At 34.3% G+C, this 19692-nt stretch overlaps 1 protein-coding gene across 1 annotated transcript in view; it reads left to right on the forward strand.

The window, feature by feature from the left end:
* Positions 1 to 19441, forward strand: part of LOC149798884 (putative ATP-dependent DNA helicase HFM1) — a 182908-nt gene extending 163467 nt beyond the window's left edge. The window contains exons 35-37 of the mRNA XM_089958102.1: positions 7444 to 7552; positions 10703 to 10788; positions 18854 to 19441. Coding sequence (XP_089814228.1) covers positions 7444 to 7552; positions 10703 to 10788; positions 18854 to 18917 — 259 coding nt within the window. The 3' untranslated portion in view covers positions 18918 to 19441. The remainder of the gene's footprint in view (positions 1 to 7443; positions 7553 to 10702; positions 10789 to 18853) is intronic.
* Positions 19442 to 19692: the final 251 nt, after the last annotated feature.

The following is a 19692-nucleotide window of genomic DNA, read 5'->3' on the forward strand; positions in this document are numbered from 1 at the left end:
CTTCACATGCAACAGAATAAGAGTAAATTTTGGGAGCATTTTCCAAGAAATAATGGGCATCCATGCCTACTCCAGCATTATAAATGGTTCATGAGTTATCTGGGTGTGAGTTATAGAAGGATGTTTAATTCATGTTGATAGACTTAAAACACTGTAGTCAACTGACCCTGCTTGCAGAATCAAAGGGATAGTAACTTTTCATTCTGCTAGAAATAGAAACTAAATTATCTTGCCCTTCTTAAGGCAGTTCATATCATGTTATCAAAGGCAGTATTATCATAAAAATACTACTCAGTAAGCAAACTTTAAACGTTGTTAGATTGAGTGATGCATGCTTAAAATTGATATGAAAATTGCTTATTTTCTCAGAAATTGTGAATATTTAAATCGTTATGTCTTTAATCTGCTGAAAGATAAGATAAAACTACGTCGTTGTTGAAATGTGACCTGGTACTCGAGATTTCCATTGCTAGTCACACGAATACACAAATCTAACAACCTACATTTTCAAATGTTGTAGAGAAGAAAGAACAAAATATTAAATGAAAGTCGTATACTGGTTGTAATAAAAATACAAAAACAAAAGAACAAAAAATCCTCCATTTTTATATATTCCGAGAACAACTGGAGTTTTGTTGTATCACATGACTACCACGTTGACATGTGCTCTCTGCTTGATAAATCAGACTGGCCAGATTGCTGGTTTTTACAAAAAGTATCTGACTTTCATTTAATATAATTGAATTTCTGTACAACAACATTATAAAGAAGTTTGTTGTTGATATCATGTGACTTTTGGATATCGTCATTTGAAATTTGTGAAGTCATGTGACTGGTAATGCAAATGGCGAGTACTGGGTCAGGTTTCATCATGCCATAGTTTCATCAGTGGACTAACAATATAATGATTACAATATTTGCCATTTCTGAGAAGAAAAAAATCATTTTTTTATCAATTTCATGCAGGTATGAGTTGATATAACATAATTTTAAATTTTCTAAGCTGTCTGATAAGCGACTACCAAATGTCACCACCACACGGTGGCAGCAAATTCCAAATTTTCGATATGCAGTTGCAATGACCCCACACGCCAACCTAAATGTCCAAATATGAAAATGGGGTGGGAATATTCGGAGAAACTCGGATTACAAAATGGACTTCTATTCATTTTAAGCCAAATTTGTAGTCCAAATTGTTGAATCTCAGAGCTGAAATGGGAAATTGTCATCCCTTGTATTATATATTAAAAAACAATATGAGCCCCTGTATCAATACAGGTTTGGGGACTAGTTTAACGAATTACAAGAAGCAAGTTGATTTTACAGAATATTCAGTCTTTGTTTATACAAGAGTATATAATTTTGAAGGTCTTTTGTCAAAATTTAAATTAGCCCTTTTGAAAATGTTTTTTAAATGATGGATTTTTAACCAGATTGTCTTAAGGAGATTAGGTTGTTTGAAAAATCTTGTTTGGGTTTTTAATGGCACAGATAAATTCAAGGTGAAACTCATTTTGTTACAAGACAAGATTCTAATTATTTGCATTTATTGTTTTGTTTTTTATTCTGTAAAAGGAAATGTTCTTTTCTATGAGATTCATATATATATATATATATATATATATATATATATATATATATATATATATATATATTGCTATAGAACTCTTTAGAATTAAAGGTTTTGAAAGGACACAAAACATAATATACGTTCATTATGTTATTCCCATTTAGCAACATAATGCAGCAAAATCAAGTTAGAATTTGTATTCTGTACATTGAATTGACTTTACATGCCAATTTATAGGAATATAATCAAACATGTTTCATGTGATACATTTTGTGGTTTTGTACATGATCATTTTTTCTGACTTTGATGTTTTTGGAGAGTCTTGAAAGAGAAACACCTTAGATTAGAAAATGCATGTTTTATAATCTAAAATGTTCTTTAATTCCATTCGGTATGGTTCATATGTGAACCTTGAGAAAATCTCATCCTGGAAATGACCTGCAAATTTATCTTTAGAAAAGCGTGGGGACCATGTTAATTAAAAGTTTGAATATCTATGTATATGCATGAATTTTATCATTAATAATATTATCATTCTTGGGTAATGATATTACATCATTTGTTACCCAGCAGAAAACAAACTACGCATGTAATGAATGTGTTATGTTTCAGATGAATTGAGTAAGATTACTATAGAAAACTTATGATCTTAATGAATTGATTATAAATAATACACTATTGCAGTGTTTGAAATAGTACAGGAATACAAGAGATTTAGGGTGGCATTTCACCACTTAAAAGATCAAATCTCCCAGAAAATAGCATAAAATCTAAATAAAACTTGGTAATATAATTATCTGCTTACTTAAAATGATACAAATAAATTTAGAGTGGCGTTATGCCAATGATTAGACCAAAAATTCTCTTTTTCCCATGATTTCTGTATGTGCTCTGCATTCTGCAGTTCTTTTCCCCACTCCCCCACACCTGTTTCACAGGGTGTTTGTTTGCCTATGTGTACAATATAATCTTCATTTTTTACACAATGTTTCTTGACATGAGTAAAAAGTAACTCTTCAACTCGGAGGAAAATCTAATGATAATACGTAATTGTTTATAGGATTATAAAAATTGTTCAGTATCAAGTGTACTGAAAATTGGTTTTTTGTTCTTTGATACATAAGAATGTTTTGAGTTGAGACTAAATTGTTCGCAGATACATATTGAAGGAATGTGCAAAGGGACTTTCACTTAACATCTGCATGGCTAACATTTGTAAGAAAAGTGTTAAACTTGGAAAACATAAATATATTCAGTTTCCATGGTCTGGAAATCTAACATGTACATCTGCATGATTAATCCATATACACCATATAGGTTTGGCTGAGAGGTCATTGTCACATGACAAACACTTTAGTTGTATCACATTGAAGTGACCACATGACGAACACTTTAGTTGTATCCCATTGTCATACATTGCTATAATGAACTCATGACAGAGGAGCCCAAATAGGGTACATGTCAGAGGTACACATCTTACAGTATATGGCAAATCTCTTGACTGTAACAATGACTGAGGTCTACTTGTTTTGTCAGTGTTTGTTCTATTGTGACCAAGGCAAGCCACCAAGTTGGAGGAAATTGGCTGTTGTCAGGCCTGGAGATGGTTGGGCTCCACCAGGTGGCAGCAATTAGTTACATTGACCTTATGCTGGCAAACATCTATGGCCAACACAAGGTATCCAAAGTCGGACATGGCACAGCCCACATGGAGACCATCACAGTCAGATCAACTACATCATGGTGAAGAGGCACATACAGTCAAGTGTAAACATTGCCAGGACTCAAAGCTTTCCTGGAGTGGACATAGAAAGTGACCATGATCTGGTGATGATGATCTTCAGGCTACATCTAAAGAAGGTAAAGAAAGAGAACCACACAAGAATAAAGTTTGATCTCAAGAAACTGAAGGATTCTGAAGTAGCAGAAGCCTTCCAGGCAATGATTGGTTGGGAAATTTGCACCGTTCACCATTCTCGATGCTGACAATACCAACATGGATACGTTGATCACCACCTTCAATACAGCAACAACCAAAACAGCCAGCAAGATCCTTGGTAGCCCTGGGTCACAGTTGAGGTCGTGAACCTGTGTGACAAGCGGAGGGAGCTGAAGAAGAAAATGAATGATACAGAAGGGGCAGAGCAGTACAAGGCAGTCAACCGAGAAGTCAAGAAAAGCATGGAAAAAGCAAAAGAGAACTGGATAGAAGAACAGTCCAAGGACATTGAGGGAAACTTGAAAAGGAACAACGGCAGGAAATCATACCAACTGGTCCAAGTTCTAACAAGCACAAAACAATGGCAGGCTACCTCCTTACTGGACAAAGCCAGAAACTACCTCACAGAAGAAAAATATATTCTGAAAAGATGGACAGAGTACTGTGCAGAACTTTATAACCACCAAGCCACAATATATCCACAGGTACTGAACATCCCTCCAGCAACTAACAAGGACAACCACCCTGTCCTATGTGAAGAAGTAGAAGCCACAGTGAGATTGCTGAAAAAAAGGAAGTCAGCAGGAGTGGACAGCATCCCAGCAGAAATGATCCAAGCTGGGGGATAAACAATTATTAGCACCCTCACAAACATCTGCAAGAAGATCTGGCAAACAGGAGTATGGCCATTGCTGTGGACCCAATCACTGATCATGACACCCTGTCCAAGAAAGGCAACTTGCAACTGTCAAAACCACCGTACAAACAGTCTTATAAGCCATTCAAGCAAAGTCATGGAGAGGATACTGCTGAACAGACTAAAGCCACGGGCTTAAAAGATCATTGCCAAGGAGCAGGAAGGTTTCAGAGCAGGCGCAGCACAACAGAGCAGATCTTCAACCTCAAGATATAGTGTGAGAAGTACCTCCAACACCAGCAAGATCTGTACCACGTCTTGTGGATTTCAAGAAGGCATTTGACAGGGTAGGGCTTGCAGCCTTGTGGGCAACCATGAGACTGTACAATATCAATGCCAACTTCATCACAGTAATAGAGCACCTCTATGACAAGGCCACCTGTGCAGTATACTTCAATGGCAGCATAGGGGACTGGTTCAGAATGACATTTGAGTCAGACAAGGCTGTCTGCTCTTTCCCACACTATTCAACATCCTTCTGGAGAGAATCATGGCTAACGTGCTTGAAAAGCATGAAGGGACAGTCAGCATCAGAGGCAGAACAGTCACTAACTTCCATTTTGCCAACGACATTGATGGACTAGCAGGAAATGGGCAAGAATTAGCTACCTTAGTAGAGAGCCTTGCCAAAACCTCTGCAACCTATGGCATGGAAATCAGTGCAGAGAAGACCAAAATGATGACCAAGAACACCAAGAGCATCAGCACTGACATCAGGGTCCAAGGTATGAAGCTAGAAACAGTCCACAGCTTCAGGTATTTGGGGGCGACTGTAACAGATGAAGGATTGAAGCCTGAAGCCCATTTGGAATGACAAGAACATCACACTCAGTTTAAAGGTCAGACTGAGACAGAAAATCAAGAGGAATGGAGGAAGCTGGTTGTTCAGTCTTGTGCATTTCCCCAACGATCTACCAGACTATGGGACTGATGATGACTGTTGTATAAGCTGAAAAGATCAACAGTGCTAGAAATAGCCAAATATACTTTGGAACATGCTTCAAAACTGTGGGTAATAGATCATCTATTAGTGTAAGGAATAGTGTGTGTGTGTGTGTGTGATTTGGATTTTTAACATAGCTTTAACAATTTTTCAGTCATATCGCTTTGATTTCTACAGTGTGGCAGTTTATCGTGATGTCTAGCACTGGGTCATCATGCCGCAGACATGTAGCATGATGTCCCACCCATTCACATTATCCTGACACCAGGCCAACCAGTCCTAACACTAATCTCTTAATGCTGAGCGCCAAGTGAGGCTGCTGTTAGTACCATTTTTATAAGTCTTTGGTATGACTTGGCCAGGGTTCAAACCCTCAACCTCCTGCATCCAAGGCAGATGCTTTAACCACTAGGCCACCAGAGTGGTCAGTGTAAGGAATAGAAATTATGTGCAGGTGGTCTGAATTTAATGCGAGCAACCAGGCTTGAAGGGCTATTAGATTATTTTTTTAAAGTAATGCCAATATTCCATCAAATGTGGCTACTGTTACTAAATATGTTAAGAAAAACCAAACTTATTTTAATTCTCAAAAACTGCTGAACATCATTTGATAAAATTTGACAGCATGTTATTATGAAGATCTTGCAGTTTCATACAAATGATTGCCACCATTGCAAAATAGTCTTGTCCACCCACCTGTTAACAGTTGCTATTTTCAACTTCACAAAATCTGAGTAGATCAGAGAATTCTGGCCAATAAAGGCTTTCAAGTTTGTAAAAATTATACCAAGCTACCACCAAATATAACCACCATTACTATAAATAGAAAAACCTTTAAATGACTTCTCCAAAATTACTCGGCAGATTTTGATAAGATCTTTTATGTGACAAAAGGCATTCTTGGATAAAGACCTTTTAAATTATACAAACAAATGAGACCCATTGTCAAGTATGGCTGCCATTACTACAGTAAACATACACAAACCTTTAAATTACTTTATCTCCAGAACCAAGATAATTTGACTCAACTTGGTAGAAGGCCTCTTGGCATGAAGACCTTTCAGTTTTATATAATGATGCCAATCTGCCATCACCTATAGCTATTGTTATTAAAAAGAAAAATCTTTAAATAACTGCTTTCACAAAATCCACTCAACATAATTTAACTAAATTTGACAGAAAGCATCTTGACTTCATGATTAGTCCATGTTATGCTGATCCACCATCAGATATGGTTACCAATACTACAATAACTAAAATAATAATAATAATAATAATAATAATAATAATAATAATTATGACTTTGTATAGCACCTAATCTTTAGAAGCTCTAAGCGCTTTACAACATTAGACAACACCTATAAGATAAGAAACATAATAATATTATTACAAAAACAAACAACATGAAATTTGAAAAACATTAAAAAATAAAAAAACATGCTGAAAATATTTCAGGTTGGAAACATTATTAGGTTTTTAAGTTTGTTCTTGCTTTTGAAATAAGCAAGTTTTGAGAGCCCTCTTGAATGTGATCACTGTGTCTTTGTGTCTAAGTTCAATGGGCAATTCATTCCATGTTGCTGGGCCCTGGTATGCAAAAAAATGCTGTCCATATGACTTTGTTTTCATAGTGGGAATAATGAGTATACGATTGTCAGAAGAGGAGCGTAAGTATCTTGCTGGTGTGTACACATGGGTGAGGTCAGATAGGTATGTTGGACTAGAGTCCGACAGTGAAATGTAGCACAGAGAACAAATTTTGTGTTTGATTCTGGATCGAATGGATAGCCAGTGTAGGGTACAGGGTCGACTGGAGAGAAGGTAGTTGGATATACTGTATATGAGGTGTAAATAGGAAAACGTTTAAATGGTTTATTCTTAAAAATCATATAACAGACTTTGATATTTTGCATGCATCTTGGCATGAAAACCATTGAATGTGGCTGATATTACTAGAAGTTGAAAAACATCTATAACTTTAGTTCAGCAAAAGCACTGAATGAGATTTGACCATCTGTAACACAAATTATCTAGGCTTAGGGGCCATTCAGTATTGAAAAAATTATGCTGACATGTCATTAGATGTGGATAAAGATATAAAAACTAGAGATATCTTGAGACATTTTTTTTCTGACATAATTATCCAATCAACAGCATTTAAATAAATTTCAACTGAAAGCATCCTACTGACCCAGATTTCTAGGCCACCTGCTTTTGCATTTGGCAGACATCAGTCAGATGAGTGATCTCGGGCCCAATTTGGCTTATTGTTTTAAATGCACTTGAATTTTCAGGTGGTCTGAAACACCAAGCAGTCATGACATGCAAGCAAAGTCCCATTTTCAAGACCTGAAACCACAAAACAATGGCATGGAATGGACATCTACTTCAGACACTAAAGAGGTAAAAGGATCTATTTACATTTGCAGATCAATCTTTCCATAGGATATAACAGAGCTCTGTGTGCAGTACAATACAATTCTGTAAAATATTCAGCCAAACCATCAACCATTTTGAATGAGTAATTGCTATCAATATTATGTACCAATTCATAAATAATGACCTTCAGTTTTCCTCATAACATGCAACCTGTAAAATTTTAATTTATAACTATTTTTGGGCAGATTTTCTTTAAATTTTAATTCTATTTTCCAACTGCATTTTCTTAAGCTAAAAGGTCAAGTTGTGATTCAAATTATTAGTTCAACTGGCTGTTACCCAAAAAGGTTTATGAGATGGCCTGTTTTCCATTGTTAGAGCATTTACCTAAGCTTGTTAATGCTACTCCTCCAGAATGAATGGCCCTGTCATGATGGGGTTTTCATTGTATTACTATTCTATAGTCTTAAAACACGTAAAAAGAAAGAGCAAAACCAACAAGTTTTGTGTAATTGAAAATTTAATTTATTTCCATAACATACAAAGTGAAAGAGCTAAAAATAACACAGTATGGTGAATGGATTCCTACAGTCCTAAATGTTCTATCAATTCCAAACATTTTGAGTAATCCAAATGAGTTCCAAAGGTATTCCAAATGATTGTATTGTAATCATGTCTCAACAATACAGAAGAATCACTGTGTTATAATCCCAAAATAAGTTTACAGTAATTCCGTACACCTCATATACAGTATATCCAAATAGTGTTTAAATTAATATTAGTGCACTGTAATTCCTACGAATGATTAAATTCATTGGATCATTTCTTTCAGTATAACTCATCCAAGACTGATGGCACTACTAAGTTTACATGATTCTTATGAAATAATTCTTTTATACAGAATACCAGTATGCATTAGAGAGAATACAGTATGAGGCTTGAATGAATCATTGTGGTATTTTGCAGTCACTCTATCAGTTAAAAGATCAGCTGTTCTAAAACAGACTAATGATAGATTAGGTCAGCTTGGCCTTTCAGAACTCATGTCCTGGAGCTGGGTCATTTGATGTTTGCCTTAATTATAGTACATTTCAACCTTGGAACTTTATTATTGAATTTGTGCACTTGATATATGACTCATCTTACAGTGCGAATTTATGATTGATAAGAAATTTATCATTTAAATATAATTGCTAAATAAATATACATTACAAACTATAATTATGAATGATAATATACATAACACTTCTTACACTGTCTCATTGGTCCCAAATGAAAATAGTACCAATCTGTCGTCCAGTATGTCCACCACAACAACCAAGTGAAAAATGTTGTTATCATGACTCCTTCTAATGAAAAGTCATATCAACATGGGGTTTTCAGATAAAGACTTCCTATAGTTGGTCCTAAAATGAAGTTTGTGCCAATATAACCATGACCATCAAACATCCACCTTGAAAATCTTGTCATTTTTCTTTCAGAATATTAAGTCATATTGACATGGGCTTATGATGTCTTGATTGTCCAAATTGAAAATGATGCCATTCTGATCTACAATAAGGTCACTATGGCAGCCATCTTGAAAATCTTGCTATTACTACACCTCCTAAACATTAAGTCACATTCACATGGAGTTTACACTAGTGTATTTATTATGGTCCTAGTTGGTTCTAAATGAAAATGACATTGATCTTACTTTAACTTGAAAATATTATTGCTCAGGAATATCAGATATGGTTTCAGTACTCAGCAAGAAAATGATCTTTGATTCCAGAAAATTCTTTTCAGCCAATTAAGCATTAGCCTCTTCGAGTGACTTTTGTTTTACAAGTATATATTTTAGAAGCAAAAATACCAATCATGTGCATTTTAAAGGGAACAAGTTTGATCCATGTGTCATGACTCTATGGGTCTTAAAAGAAGTAAACAAAAAGAGTGAGAAGCAACAAGCTTTGTAAAATTAGCAAATAATTTATTTCCCTAGAATACAAAAGTAAAATGTTTAAAAAAAGGAACCTACAGTATTGCTAATTAAATCCTAACTAATCCTAGTATTACAGACACAAGTCATAATAATTAAAGTTCTGAACAAACTTTAGTGGAAATGCAAATTGAATGAAATGCTGAAGGTGTTGATGTGCCTGTGGTGGCCCATACAATGCTCATATGCCAACAGTCCCGTGTTGGATTACAGTAATACAATCCAAGAATCCAATCTTTATTTGAAATTTCACTATAAGTTCAAGTTTCTATTTCCAGCAATGTTATTTTTGAAAAGTGCTTTGTTTTCCTGAAAAGAATCAATTGAATTAAATAATTTGACTAAATAAAATTCCAGCCCAAAAAAATTTCTGGACACAACACTAATACAGTTGATTCTGCTACAGTCTTAAAGCACAAATGAATAATTTTTCAAGATATAGTCTTCCACCTGTACTCAGGTCACAATTATCATTTTCTAAATGAAAAAAAACATTACCTAATGAAAAATAACCTTTTAGAATGGTCATAGTGTTTACAAGATTAAATCTTTGTTATAATTAGAAGTCTGTTGCTAAAATTATATCAAATCATAGTTAACAACAAGTAGACCCGGCAATTAATAGGTAATTTCCAAATTTCAAGATCCAAGATTGAAATTAAACATGTTTACTACAAAAGCAAACTCAGTACTTCAGGTTAGGTAGACAATGAACTTGATTTTGGACAAGGCCAGGTCCAACATACAATGTCACATTACCAATTGTATATAATGAAATATAAAATAAGGATAAAAACATAACAAACAATGCAAATTAAATATACAACACATACAAGTGTCTTTAGAAATGTATTTGACTTTTTATGAAAGCTTTTGTGAATGTGAGTGATATTTGAGTTTTGCAACTTTTAAGTTTATCTTTTGTAGTACAGTACATTTAAAGTGAATGCACTGGGATGTCAAGTTTGAGATATGTTGACATGATGCAAGTTTTGAGTGGCTTGCCATTCGGTTCCATGTGGTTTAGATTGTATTTAATGTATTCATTATGCAAATTACTTAACTTTATTGAAAATTTGGATAATTTCATTGTATCCATAAATATACATAACCACTGAAAATTATCAGTTTTATATCAGAGTTGCAGAAAATAAAATTCAGTTATCTGAATGTAATTTGTTCTCTTTCTGCAGAAAGAAAGGTTTGTTGGTGATGCCACTGACTCTGATGTTAGAAACCAAGCAAAGTCCTTTTCTACCTTCTTTACAGATAACTACAGGTAATGGAAAGTCTTAGATAAATTTGTCTTGAGGTATGGACAGATCCTGGATTTTTTAAAACCAGGGTTTAATTTTTAGAAATTGGCATTTTGCTTTGCTTAAAACAGCCAACTTTGTTATTTACTGAAAACTAAAGTTCTTGTGTGTGTGTGTGTGTGTGTGTGTGTATGTGTGTGTCTGTGTGTGTGTCTGTGTGTGTAAAATTGAAAACCTCTTCAGGATCTGGTACTGTATGACATCTATAGCTTCTAGAACTTTAGCAGAGACAGAACAACTAACACCATAAACTGGGGAAAAAACAAATAAATACAGTGCTCCAAGTTGTGACTAAAATGGTTGTATTTATGACTGAAATTAGTCACAACCCTCTGGCAGTCTTCCAGATCATAATGTGGCAACTGGCAAATGACCTCAGCACTTCCTGATTACATGTACATGGCATGTTTTACATTAGAAACATTCAGCATGTGCATTTTAATTCACTGCATAATCCCCTTTCACTTATTAGACTGTGATATCCTGCACTAAGTCACTGTCTACATATATGACCAGTTAAGTGACCAACAGCCTATAAGCGATGAATCTAATACATGCCCTGTTCAGTTATCAGCAAAAAAACTTGAAGGTAAAGTCCCATTATTAGTGAAATTGAGGCCAGGCAATATGTACAGAAATGGTTTTGATATCTCCGAATATCAAATTTTAATGTCTAGCATGGGGCTGAAGCAGATGATGACTGTTGACAGCTATAATTAGATGGCTCTAGGTATATTATTAAAAATAACCTTGTGTTCTTTTATAATTTCTCATTAGATTGCTGTAACTAAAACCTTCACTTTTTTCTACCATAAACTCTTCACTCATTTGATTTCTGCTGTCAGTTTATAAAGTGGCCAAATTATTTAGGGCTAGGTGACCTTAAAGGACTAGGTTCGCTTTTGACTAAAATTGACTTCACATCAGACTTTGATATTTTCCCAAATGTATCTACTATGTCGATACTTCATACAATAGTTGTGTTCTAAATATAGGTATTAGTCTTTACTGCATTTTTAATGTAAAATGATGATGACGTTATATAGAGCAAAAAACAACCAGTGACATGCGTGAGTGTTCTGTATACACTTTGGGTACTACTGTGTATAGATAGATGCACAAGAAGTTCATATTCCCTATTTTTAGTAGGTATTGATGAATATTCACCTAATCTGATAAGTGTGCTTGTTAGTTATTAAAAAATATGTTCTAGAAGATTCTCATAATTCTTAAGAGGTATCAGACAGTGACAACTCTCAGTTGTATCCTTATGAATAAACATTTTGATGAAATTATTAAAACTACTCCCAAGATGTAATCTATAGTAAAATTCACATGGGTCATGCATGCGCATTTGCTCATTTTAAATTAAATATAAATTGTTCTTATACAATTTAACACTAATTTTCTTTAAACAAAGTATATTCAATCCTGATTATTGAATGCTCTGCACCTTAACTCTCATCAAGAATCTTCCAGACAAAATTATCGATCTCTGTGGTCTTTTTCAATAGTGGCCATGTACTAAACTTGGATTTAGTAAAGAGCACGTTGAGTGGAATTGTCACAATATAGGGTAGTACAAATTTGTTTAGCAATATGTGTAGCTTTCATTGTGACATCACAGCATGCGACATTCAATCCAAATTGTACTTGATCACACCTTTAGGTTCATTTCGTCCAGAAATGTCTATGTACTTTAACATTGAATTTGGGTCCTTGTTACTAGTCAGTACACCAGGCTACTATTCAGTACACCATGATTGTAACTACTAGGTGTTTCCTTCTTGTACCTTGTTTAAATAAGTTTTTTTAATGTATCTTTTTTGGCATTTTATGTGACAGCAACTCTTTGAAGATAATATCATCCTGAGACACACAGAGTAAGTTGTTTTGACGTCAGGACACAGATAATAGCTGATCTGGTCTGATCAGTAATGGGAATGAAACTCACACCCTTTTGATCACAAGTCCAGTGTCTTTACCAATGAACCATTACATCTCCACTTGATATGGATAGGTGACTAAGTACCAACCTTTAGGCCAATAATAATTCAGTTATAACAAATGCTTCCTACTCCTTTCTAGTGACCAACTGGTTTTCAAGTTTGTCCTTTAAGAAATGGTCACATCAAACAGAACTTATTTATCTTAATTGTGGCTGTAATTTTTGGTTGTCAGTTATTACTGGAAAATATGGGTGAATATTACTATTTATGTTATGCTAGGCAGTGAATTACTAGATTTTCCAAGTGAAACAATTGTGATAATTTACTGGCATGAAATACAATAAATTGTGTGTGTGTGTGTGTGTGTGTGTTGGACATTGGGTCAGAAAGCATTTAGCCATTTTGTTCCTACTAAATATTGAAGAAGAATGACATAAATATATATTGTTGATTGAGACTTCAAATTTGCTGTCATTCATGAGTTCTCTTTGTGGATCAATCATATTTGATGTGGGTGGAGCTCAGGTGTGGACTTTATGTAACTTGCATGTTGCAAAATCAGGAAAAAAAAAAAGATGAGAGTGGCAATAATATGATCTCAATCTATACACTTTTGTAATTGGTCACTTTCATGTTCGGTCACTTCTGTTCTCAGTAGGAGACATCAAGTTCGATTTTTCTTACACTACCAGTATATACTCATTAGTACCTGGACTCATTTTGGGATTATGTACTGCTCGATAATGCATGCTGTGTTAACTGGGCCATGAAGGCTTGTTAAGGCAGTGAAGTACACAGCTATTGGGAAGTGTATTTTAAATTGCAATTGGTGTAGGTGGTATACTTTTGAAAGGGAGACAAATGAGAATTAAAGCAGTCTACATTGATTGTTTGAAGGAACTAGACAGTGGGTCAGTGGGGAGAGGAATGTGCTAAAGCCTCACAGCAAGAGTTCAAAAGGAGACAGAATTATTTTATAGTAAGGGGATGAGGTTAGAATAATTTGGACTGAAATGTGAAATTTTCAAGACAGAATCAGAGAATAAGGTAATTGCTACCCAAAGTATAGAAGATAATTTGATTGTACCCCCACTCCCAATCTCAACCCCATCAAAGAAAGAGTACTACATCAGTGTTGCAGTGTCATTCCTGATGCAACTAAATTTGTTGATCATTGTTGGTTAGAAAATGTTGAAGTATGTCAGTGAGTGCTACAGATATGGGGATCTACAGAGCAGTATGTGAAACAAATTTAATTTTAAAAAAATAATAAATAAAGTCCACTAACAAACCCTACAATGGTGTAAAAGCAGCAGTAAAAGGCAAGCTCATCTGTGCAAAATGTACTGGTTTTTTGTCAGTTACATCAGTATTTCAACCCTTGTTAAATTTTCATGCTAACAGGCTAATGGTTCCATTTTTAGCATTAGATGTATCTGCAGTCATTAAATGCAAGATGAGGGAATTTATTATGACTGCAGTATCGGTATTTGAAAGGGCAGCTTCATCTGAAAGCTTGCTTAGCATGGCCTTAGATGAGAAGGAAAATCACATAATTTACAAGACAATTGACATAGGATTGGCAATAGAATAGAAGCTGGCAAGAATGTTTCGGAATATAGACTACATCATAAAGTCTCTCAAGAATAGAGTTTGAAGACAATTGTATTGGAATGCCTTGTCACATGCTTTATAGCTAGAAACCTGAATTCACTTAATCTAGAAGAAATGTTTAGAGATAAGAAGCAGAGCAGAAAAAGATTGAAGAGAGATTTTTAATTACTTGCACATAATTCCAGCCAAATTAGTCATGGAAAATGAATCCGAGCTCATCCTCCCTGCAATATGATAAGTTTCTTGAAACAAGTAGTATCACAGTTATCAGTTCTGATCATTCTTCAGGTTTTCATGAATACAAAGCCAGACATGAAGTGTGTCAGATCCAGAGTATGAAATGTTGCTTCAAACTGTACAATCTCATGGTCCAGTTGAGGTGGTGGGGAGACAGTAAACAAGAAAATGAAATGTAAAAATATGAAAGAGCATGCTCTAACAGCACACAGAATTATATGTGTTTATGTCAGACATGCTTTAGGAATAAAGACTATTATTAAAAAATGTACCAATTACAATACAGTTTGGCCTTTGGTAAGTGCTGTAGGAGCCAGACAAAAGTATGAGGCCTTCTTGGAGAAGCAGAGAGGACAGAGAAAAAAAAAACATAGAACAGAGCAAAAGGAAATCCATTGTAAATGAGACAGACGAGCTTAAAAAAAGAGAAAAAAACATAAACCAAGTTGAACCATAACTCATTTTTTAAAAGTGCAGATCTGTATGCTAAAGCAAAAAACACAGGAAAGCTTGAAATTCTGGCAGAGGCCAGTGCCAACAGAAAAAGAGCAAAAGATGAACTTGTTAAGTATCATGAACTTGAAGAGAAGATGGAAGAGGTTAAAGATAGATGGCGAGAGTTTCACTGGCAGAGAAGGTATAACAATACATAAGACGGCTGTTCCAAAAAGAACAATCTGAGGACAAATTCTTTATGTAAATACTTTGGACATTTTGTTTTGTTTGGTTTTTTTTGTTTACTTTAAATGGGTTACTTGTTGAAAATTACCCTTAAAAGACGATAGATGCAGCTGATAGAAAGTAGAGTTGTGCATCAATTTTGACATAGATATGAGTGCTTGAAAATTCAAACTTTGCACTTGAAAAGTGTTTAAAGTTTTAGACGAAATGTCTGTATGAACACTTTGTTTCAGGTGCAAGTCCAGCATGTTAACTACACCACTCCCTTGATAATTGTCACCCTGATAATTTGCGAACCCACAGCTAAAAGATGGGCAGGCACTTTTAAGACTGAAAATATTAATACCTCAAGCTCTTAACCCAAGCATTAAGTTTCAAAGTGCTTTTGACTCTGACTGGATCAAATGTGCTACATGTATTTCCCATAAAGATCTTCTCAGAAGCACATTTTATTTAGTCTCTTCTATTACTAGACAACAGGAGTAGAAGAAAAATGTATCTGATCTATTTCTATGGTAACACCTGTGCTTCCTGTAGAGAATGAAAATAATTAAACCTGGATATTTCTTTTTTTAAATATATTTATTTATTTAACAGGATGGTAAAATTTCACACAAATCAATTTAACGTAACAAAATAACCACCAATGTAGTGTATTAATGAAAATGGCACATAATATGTAATTTAATAACATTTGTTGCAATGATTAGATATTCATACTTGATTATTCTTTTTCAATTTATTTATTAGAAATTTCCATGTTTTGTCAGTGAAGAATGATCTCATTTTTTACATAGAGTGTATTTATGAACCAACTTTTTTCATATATTTTTATTAGCTTCAACTGTCATCTAACACAAAAAACACAGTGGGTGTTGCATGTGTTCTGTGTTTAATAGCAATCAGAAAAGGGTATATTCTGGCTAAAAATGCATTTTTTTTAGCACTATTACCTTTTGTTATATGACAGCATGATGTTAGCACATGCATATGATGTTATGAGAGTATATTTTGTAACTCACATTAGCCTTGTAACATTTTATGGCAGAGATAAATATATCCATGAATTTTTTTATAAAAATTTACTACATTTTAGGGCCATTTAAAAGGTAAAGTGAACCTAGTCCACTACAGTTTTCAAGTAGATCACTGTATGGATACTAAAGTTTGGAAGGTACTTGGAATGCTGAAACAATAAAAAAAAAAAAGCCAACCACAGTAAATTCATTTAAAATGATCTATATCATTTAAAATCATGTTGTCCTTTATGGGTGGACATCATCAATATATATAGCCTGACAAATTCCTAGTTGGGCTTATCCCATTTTTATATGCACACCATAAGGTAGAGCAAATTAAGTTATGATGTCATCATCCATTACAAATTATCACCAGTATCCTATTCAACTGAGTTGACACATCTATGTATACTTGATATTGTCTTCATATTATAAGTTAAACCCTAAAGAGAAATAATGGAACCAATATGCCCATGACATAGCATTGTCCCTGGCCCCTCATTTTAGGGGGAAAAAAGAATAACTTAGTGCATACTTCTTTGGAGTAAATTTCTGAAATATTTTACAGGACTAATTAATTAATTTAAATACCCTCTAGACAATTCGGAAGGTCTGAACAGTCTCAGTTCTGATGGTCTAAACAGTCAGTGGCACAATTAACAATTATTTATGTCTTTTTGTTTAACAATGTGTCTTCCCAATAGTCAGCAAGAGGAAAGCCACTGAATGGTAGAGTTCAATCACATTCCAGCAATACGTTATTGCATAAAATCTTTAATAACAAGAATGAATACATGAAGGCTATGATTTGTCAGCATAGCAGTGATTATTTAGCTGACCTGGCCAAAGGCCTTGGTGAGGTTATGATATGGCTGTGTCAGTTGTCAATAATCAATCATCCAGTCATCCATTAACTGATCAGATTTGGCATGTAAATTTACATCATCAAAATCTTGGATAAATTCCATTATGAATGACAGTCATACATAATAATGAGGAGATTTAGTATCTGACTGGTTGACCTTGTGAACGCTCAAGAGCACTCAAGAGGCCACATGATCAGGTCTTGATCAGATTTTGTATGTAAGCTTATATCATCAAGACCCCATATGAATTTAATTGTGATCAGCATTCTTGCATATTAATAATACATATATGTTCATTCATCTGTCTGATTGTCTGTTAAGACATATTTCTGACAAGATATTTATAAGATTGATATGTAATATTATATCATCAAGATCTCAGATGAGTTCATTTATGAGTGGCATCTACACATGTTTAAGGTATTTCATGGCAGAGAACACTTTAGAGGACTTTTGTGGATCAGATATGATCTGACTTGGTATGTAAACTGGTCTAGAGATTTTGGTAGAGTTCAGTGACAGCCATCGATATTAATGAAGTGATCTTGTGTCTGATTGACTGAGCATGTGAAAATTGTAGAGGCCATACTTTCTAAACAGATTTTGATCATACCTGTGTAAGCTTATATCATCAAAATCACAGATGAGTTCAGTGGAAAATAACATTCACAGATTAACTCCCACCACTCTGGTGGCCTAGTGGTTAGAGCGTCCACCTCGGAAGCGGAAAGTCATGGGTTTGATCCCCGGCCGAGTCATTCCAAAGACTTACAAAAATGGTACTAACAGCTGCCTCGCTTGGCGCTCAGCATTAAGAGGTTAGTGTTAGGACTGATCGGCCTTGTGTCAGGATAATGTGACTGGGTGGGACATCATGCTACATGTCTGCAGCATGATGCCCCAGTGCTAGACATCACTATAAACTGTCACACTGCAGACATTGTAGCAATATGACTGAAAAATTGTTAAAGCTATGTTAAAATCCAAATCACACACACACAAATCACACAGCTTAACTCCCCTTGTAATGCCAAGTAAGCATATATACTTTTAGGGTGGGTCTGTGAACAGTTTCAGAGTTATGAATCAGGGCCTTGTCCACAGGTAAAGGGGGAGATCAAGGAAAAAGTGTTGGTTTTTTTGTTGAGTAAGTTATGTATGTATGTATGTGTGTATATATATATATATATATATATATATATATATATATATATATATATATATATATATATATGAATAATGACCATGTAGCAACTATGTGCACTAAGCTTTTCTGTCCACTCTACAGTTTTCATACATGTCATCCAGGAGAAAGTGTTGGTTTTTTTTGTTGAGTAAGTGATATATATATATATATATATATATATATATATATATATATATATATATATATATATATATATATATAAGAATAATAGACTATGTAGCAACTATTGGGGCTAAGCTTTCCTTTCCACTCCACAGTTTTTATACATGTCATGTGTATGTGTGTCAGTTTCCATTCACAAGCTTACATATGTCAACTACCCAAGTGAACAATATCAGGCCCACTTGGACCTCGGTTTAGGATATTCTTTGTGGGGATATTCAGCATGCATTACTATCCTTTTAGTCGTTTTTTGATACAGTCCTGGTATAAATTTTTTTGTTAATTTTGTACAGACCAAATGACACATCCAGTGGCAGCAGAGGCAACTTTACCAGTTTATTTGAGGGCATTTTCTAAGGAATACAGTAAAGACCTGGAAAGAATTGAATGAACCAGCTTTATAAGGAACTAATCATTTTATTCATTCGTGCTAAATACTATGAAATCATTATTTTGTACAGTGTTCCATTGTTCATGGTTGCCTAAGACCATGAATATAAACACTCTGCAAGCAATGTTCTTTCTGTGGAAATAATAAAACCATTTCCTCAATCCATAAATTTAAGTAAAGACAAAAATGTCATTTTTCTTTAAAGTATTTTAAGGCTTTAAGACTTCAGTGTTCAAATTTGTGTGCAAATATATATATATATAGTGAAGTTTGTTACCATGTGTTAAGATCAGTACCAAACTGACTGATAATGCTTCTCTTTACCAATATGACTGTCATAATTCATCTTTATACCAATATGACTGTCATAATTCTTCTTTATACCAATATGACTCTCATAATTCTTCTTTATACCAATATGACTGTCATAATTCTTCTTTATACCAATATGACTGTCATAATTCTTCTTTATACCAATTTGGCTTTCATAAAAACAAATCTTTGACATGAGTTAGAAGACTAAAACTAATGTTAAAATTCAAATATTAAAGTTTGTAATATTTTTTCATGATTAAAGTATTTCAATTTTATGCAGTCTTCAAGTGTCTTAATTGAATTTCTGGATATGGTCAGGAATTCTTATGTTGTGCTTGCCATAAATGTGAACTTTTCAGGATGGAAATGTTTTCAGAATTGATTGAGTAAAGGTAACATGGCTAAAATCTAAATGTAATAATAAAA

This window comes from Sinohyriopsis cumingii, chromosome 5 (genome assembly GCF_028554795.1).
Source record: "Sinohyriopsis cumingii isolate HCF-2022 chromosome 5, ASM2855479v2, whole genome shotgun sequence".
In the NCBI taxonomy this organism is placed as follows: Eukaryota; Metazoa; Mollusca; class Bivalvia; order Unionida; family Unionidae; genus Sinohyriopsis; species Sinohyriopsis cumingii.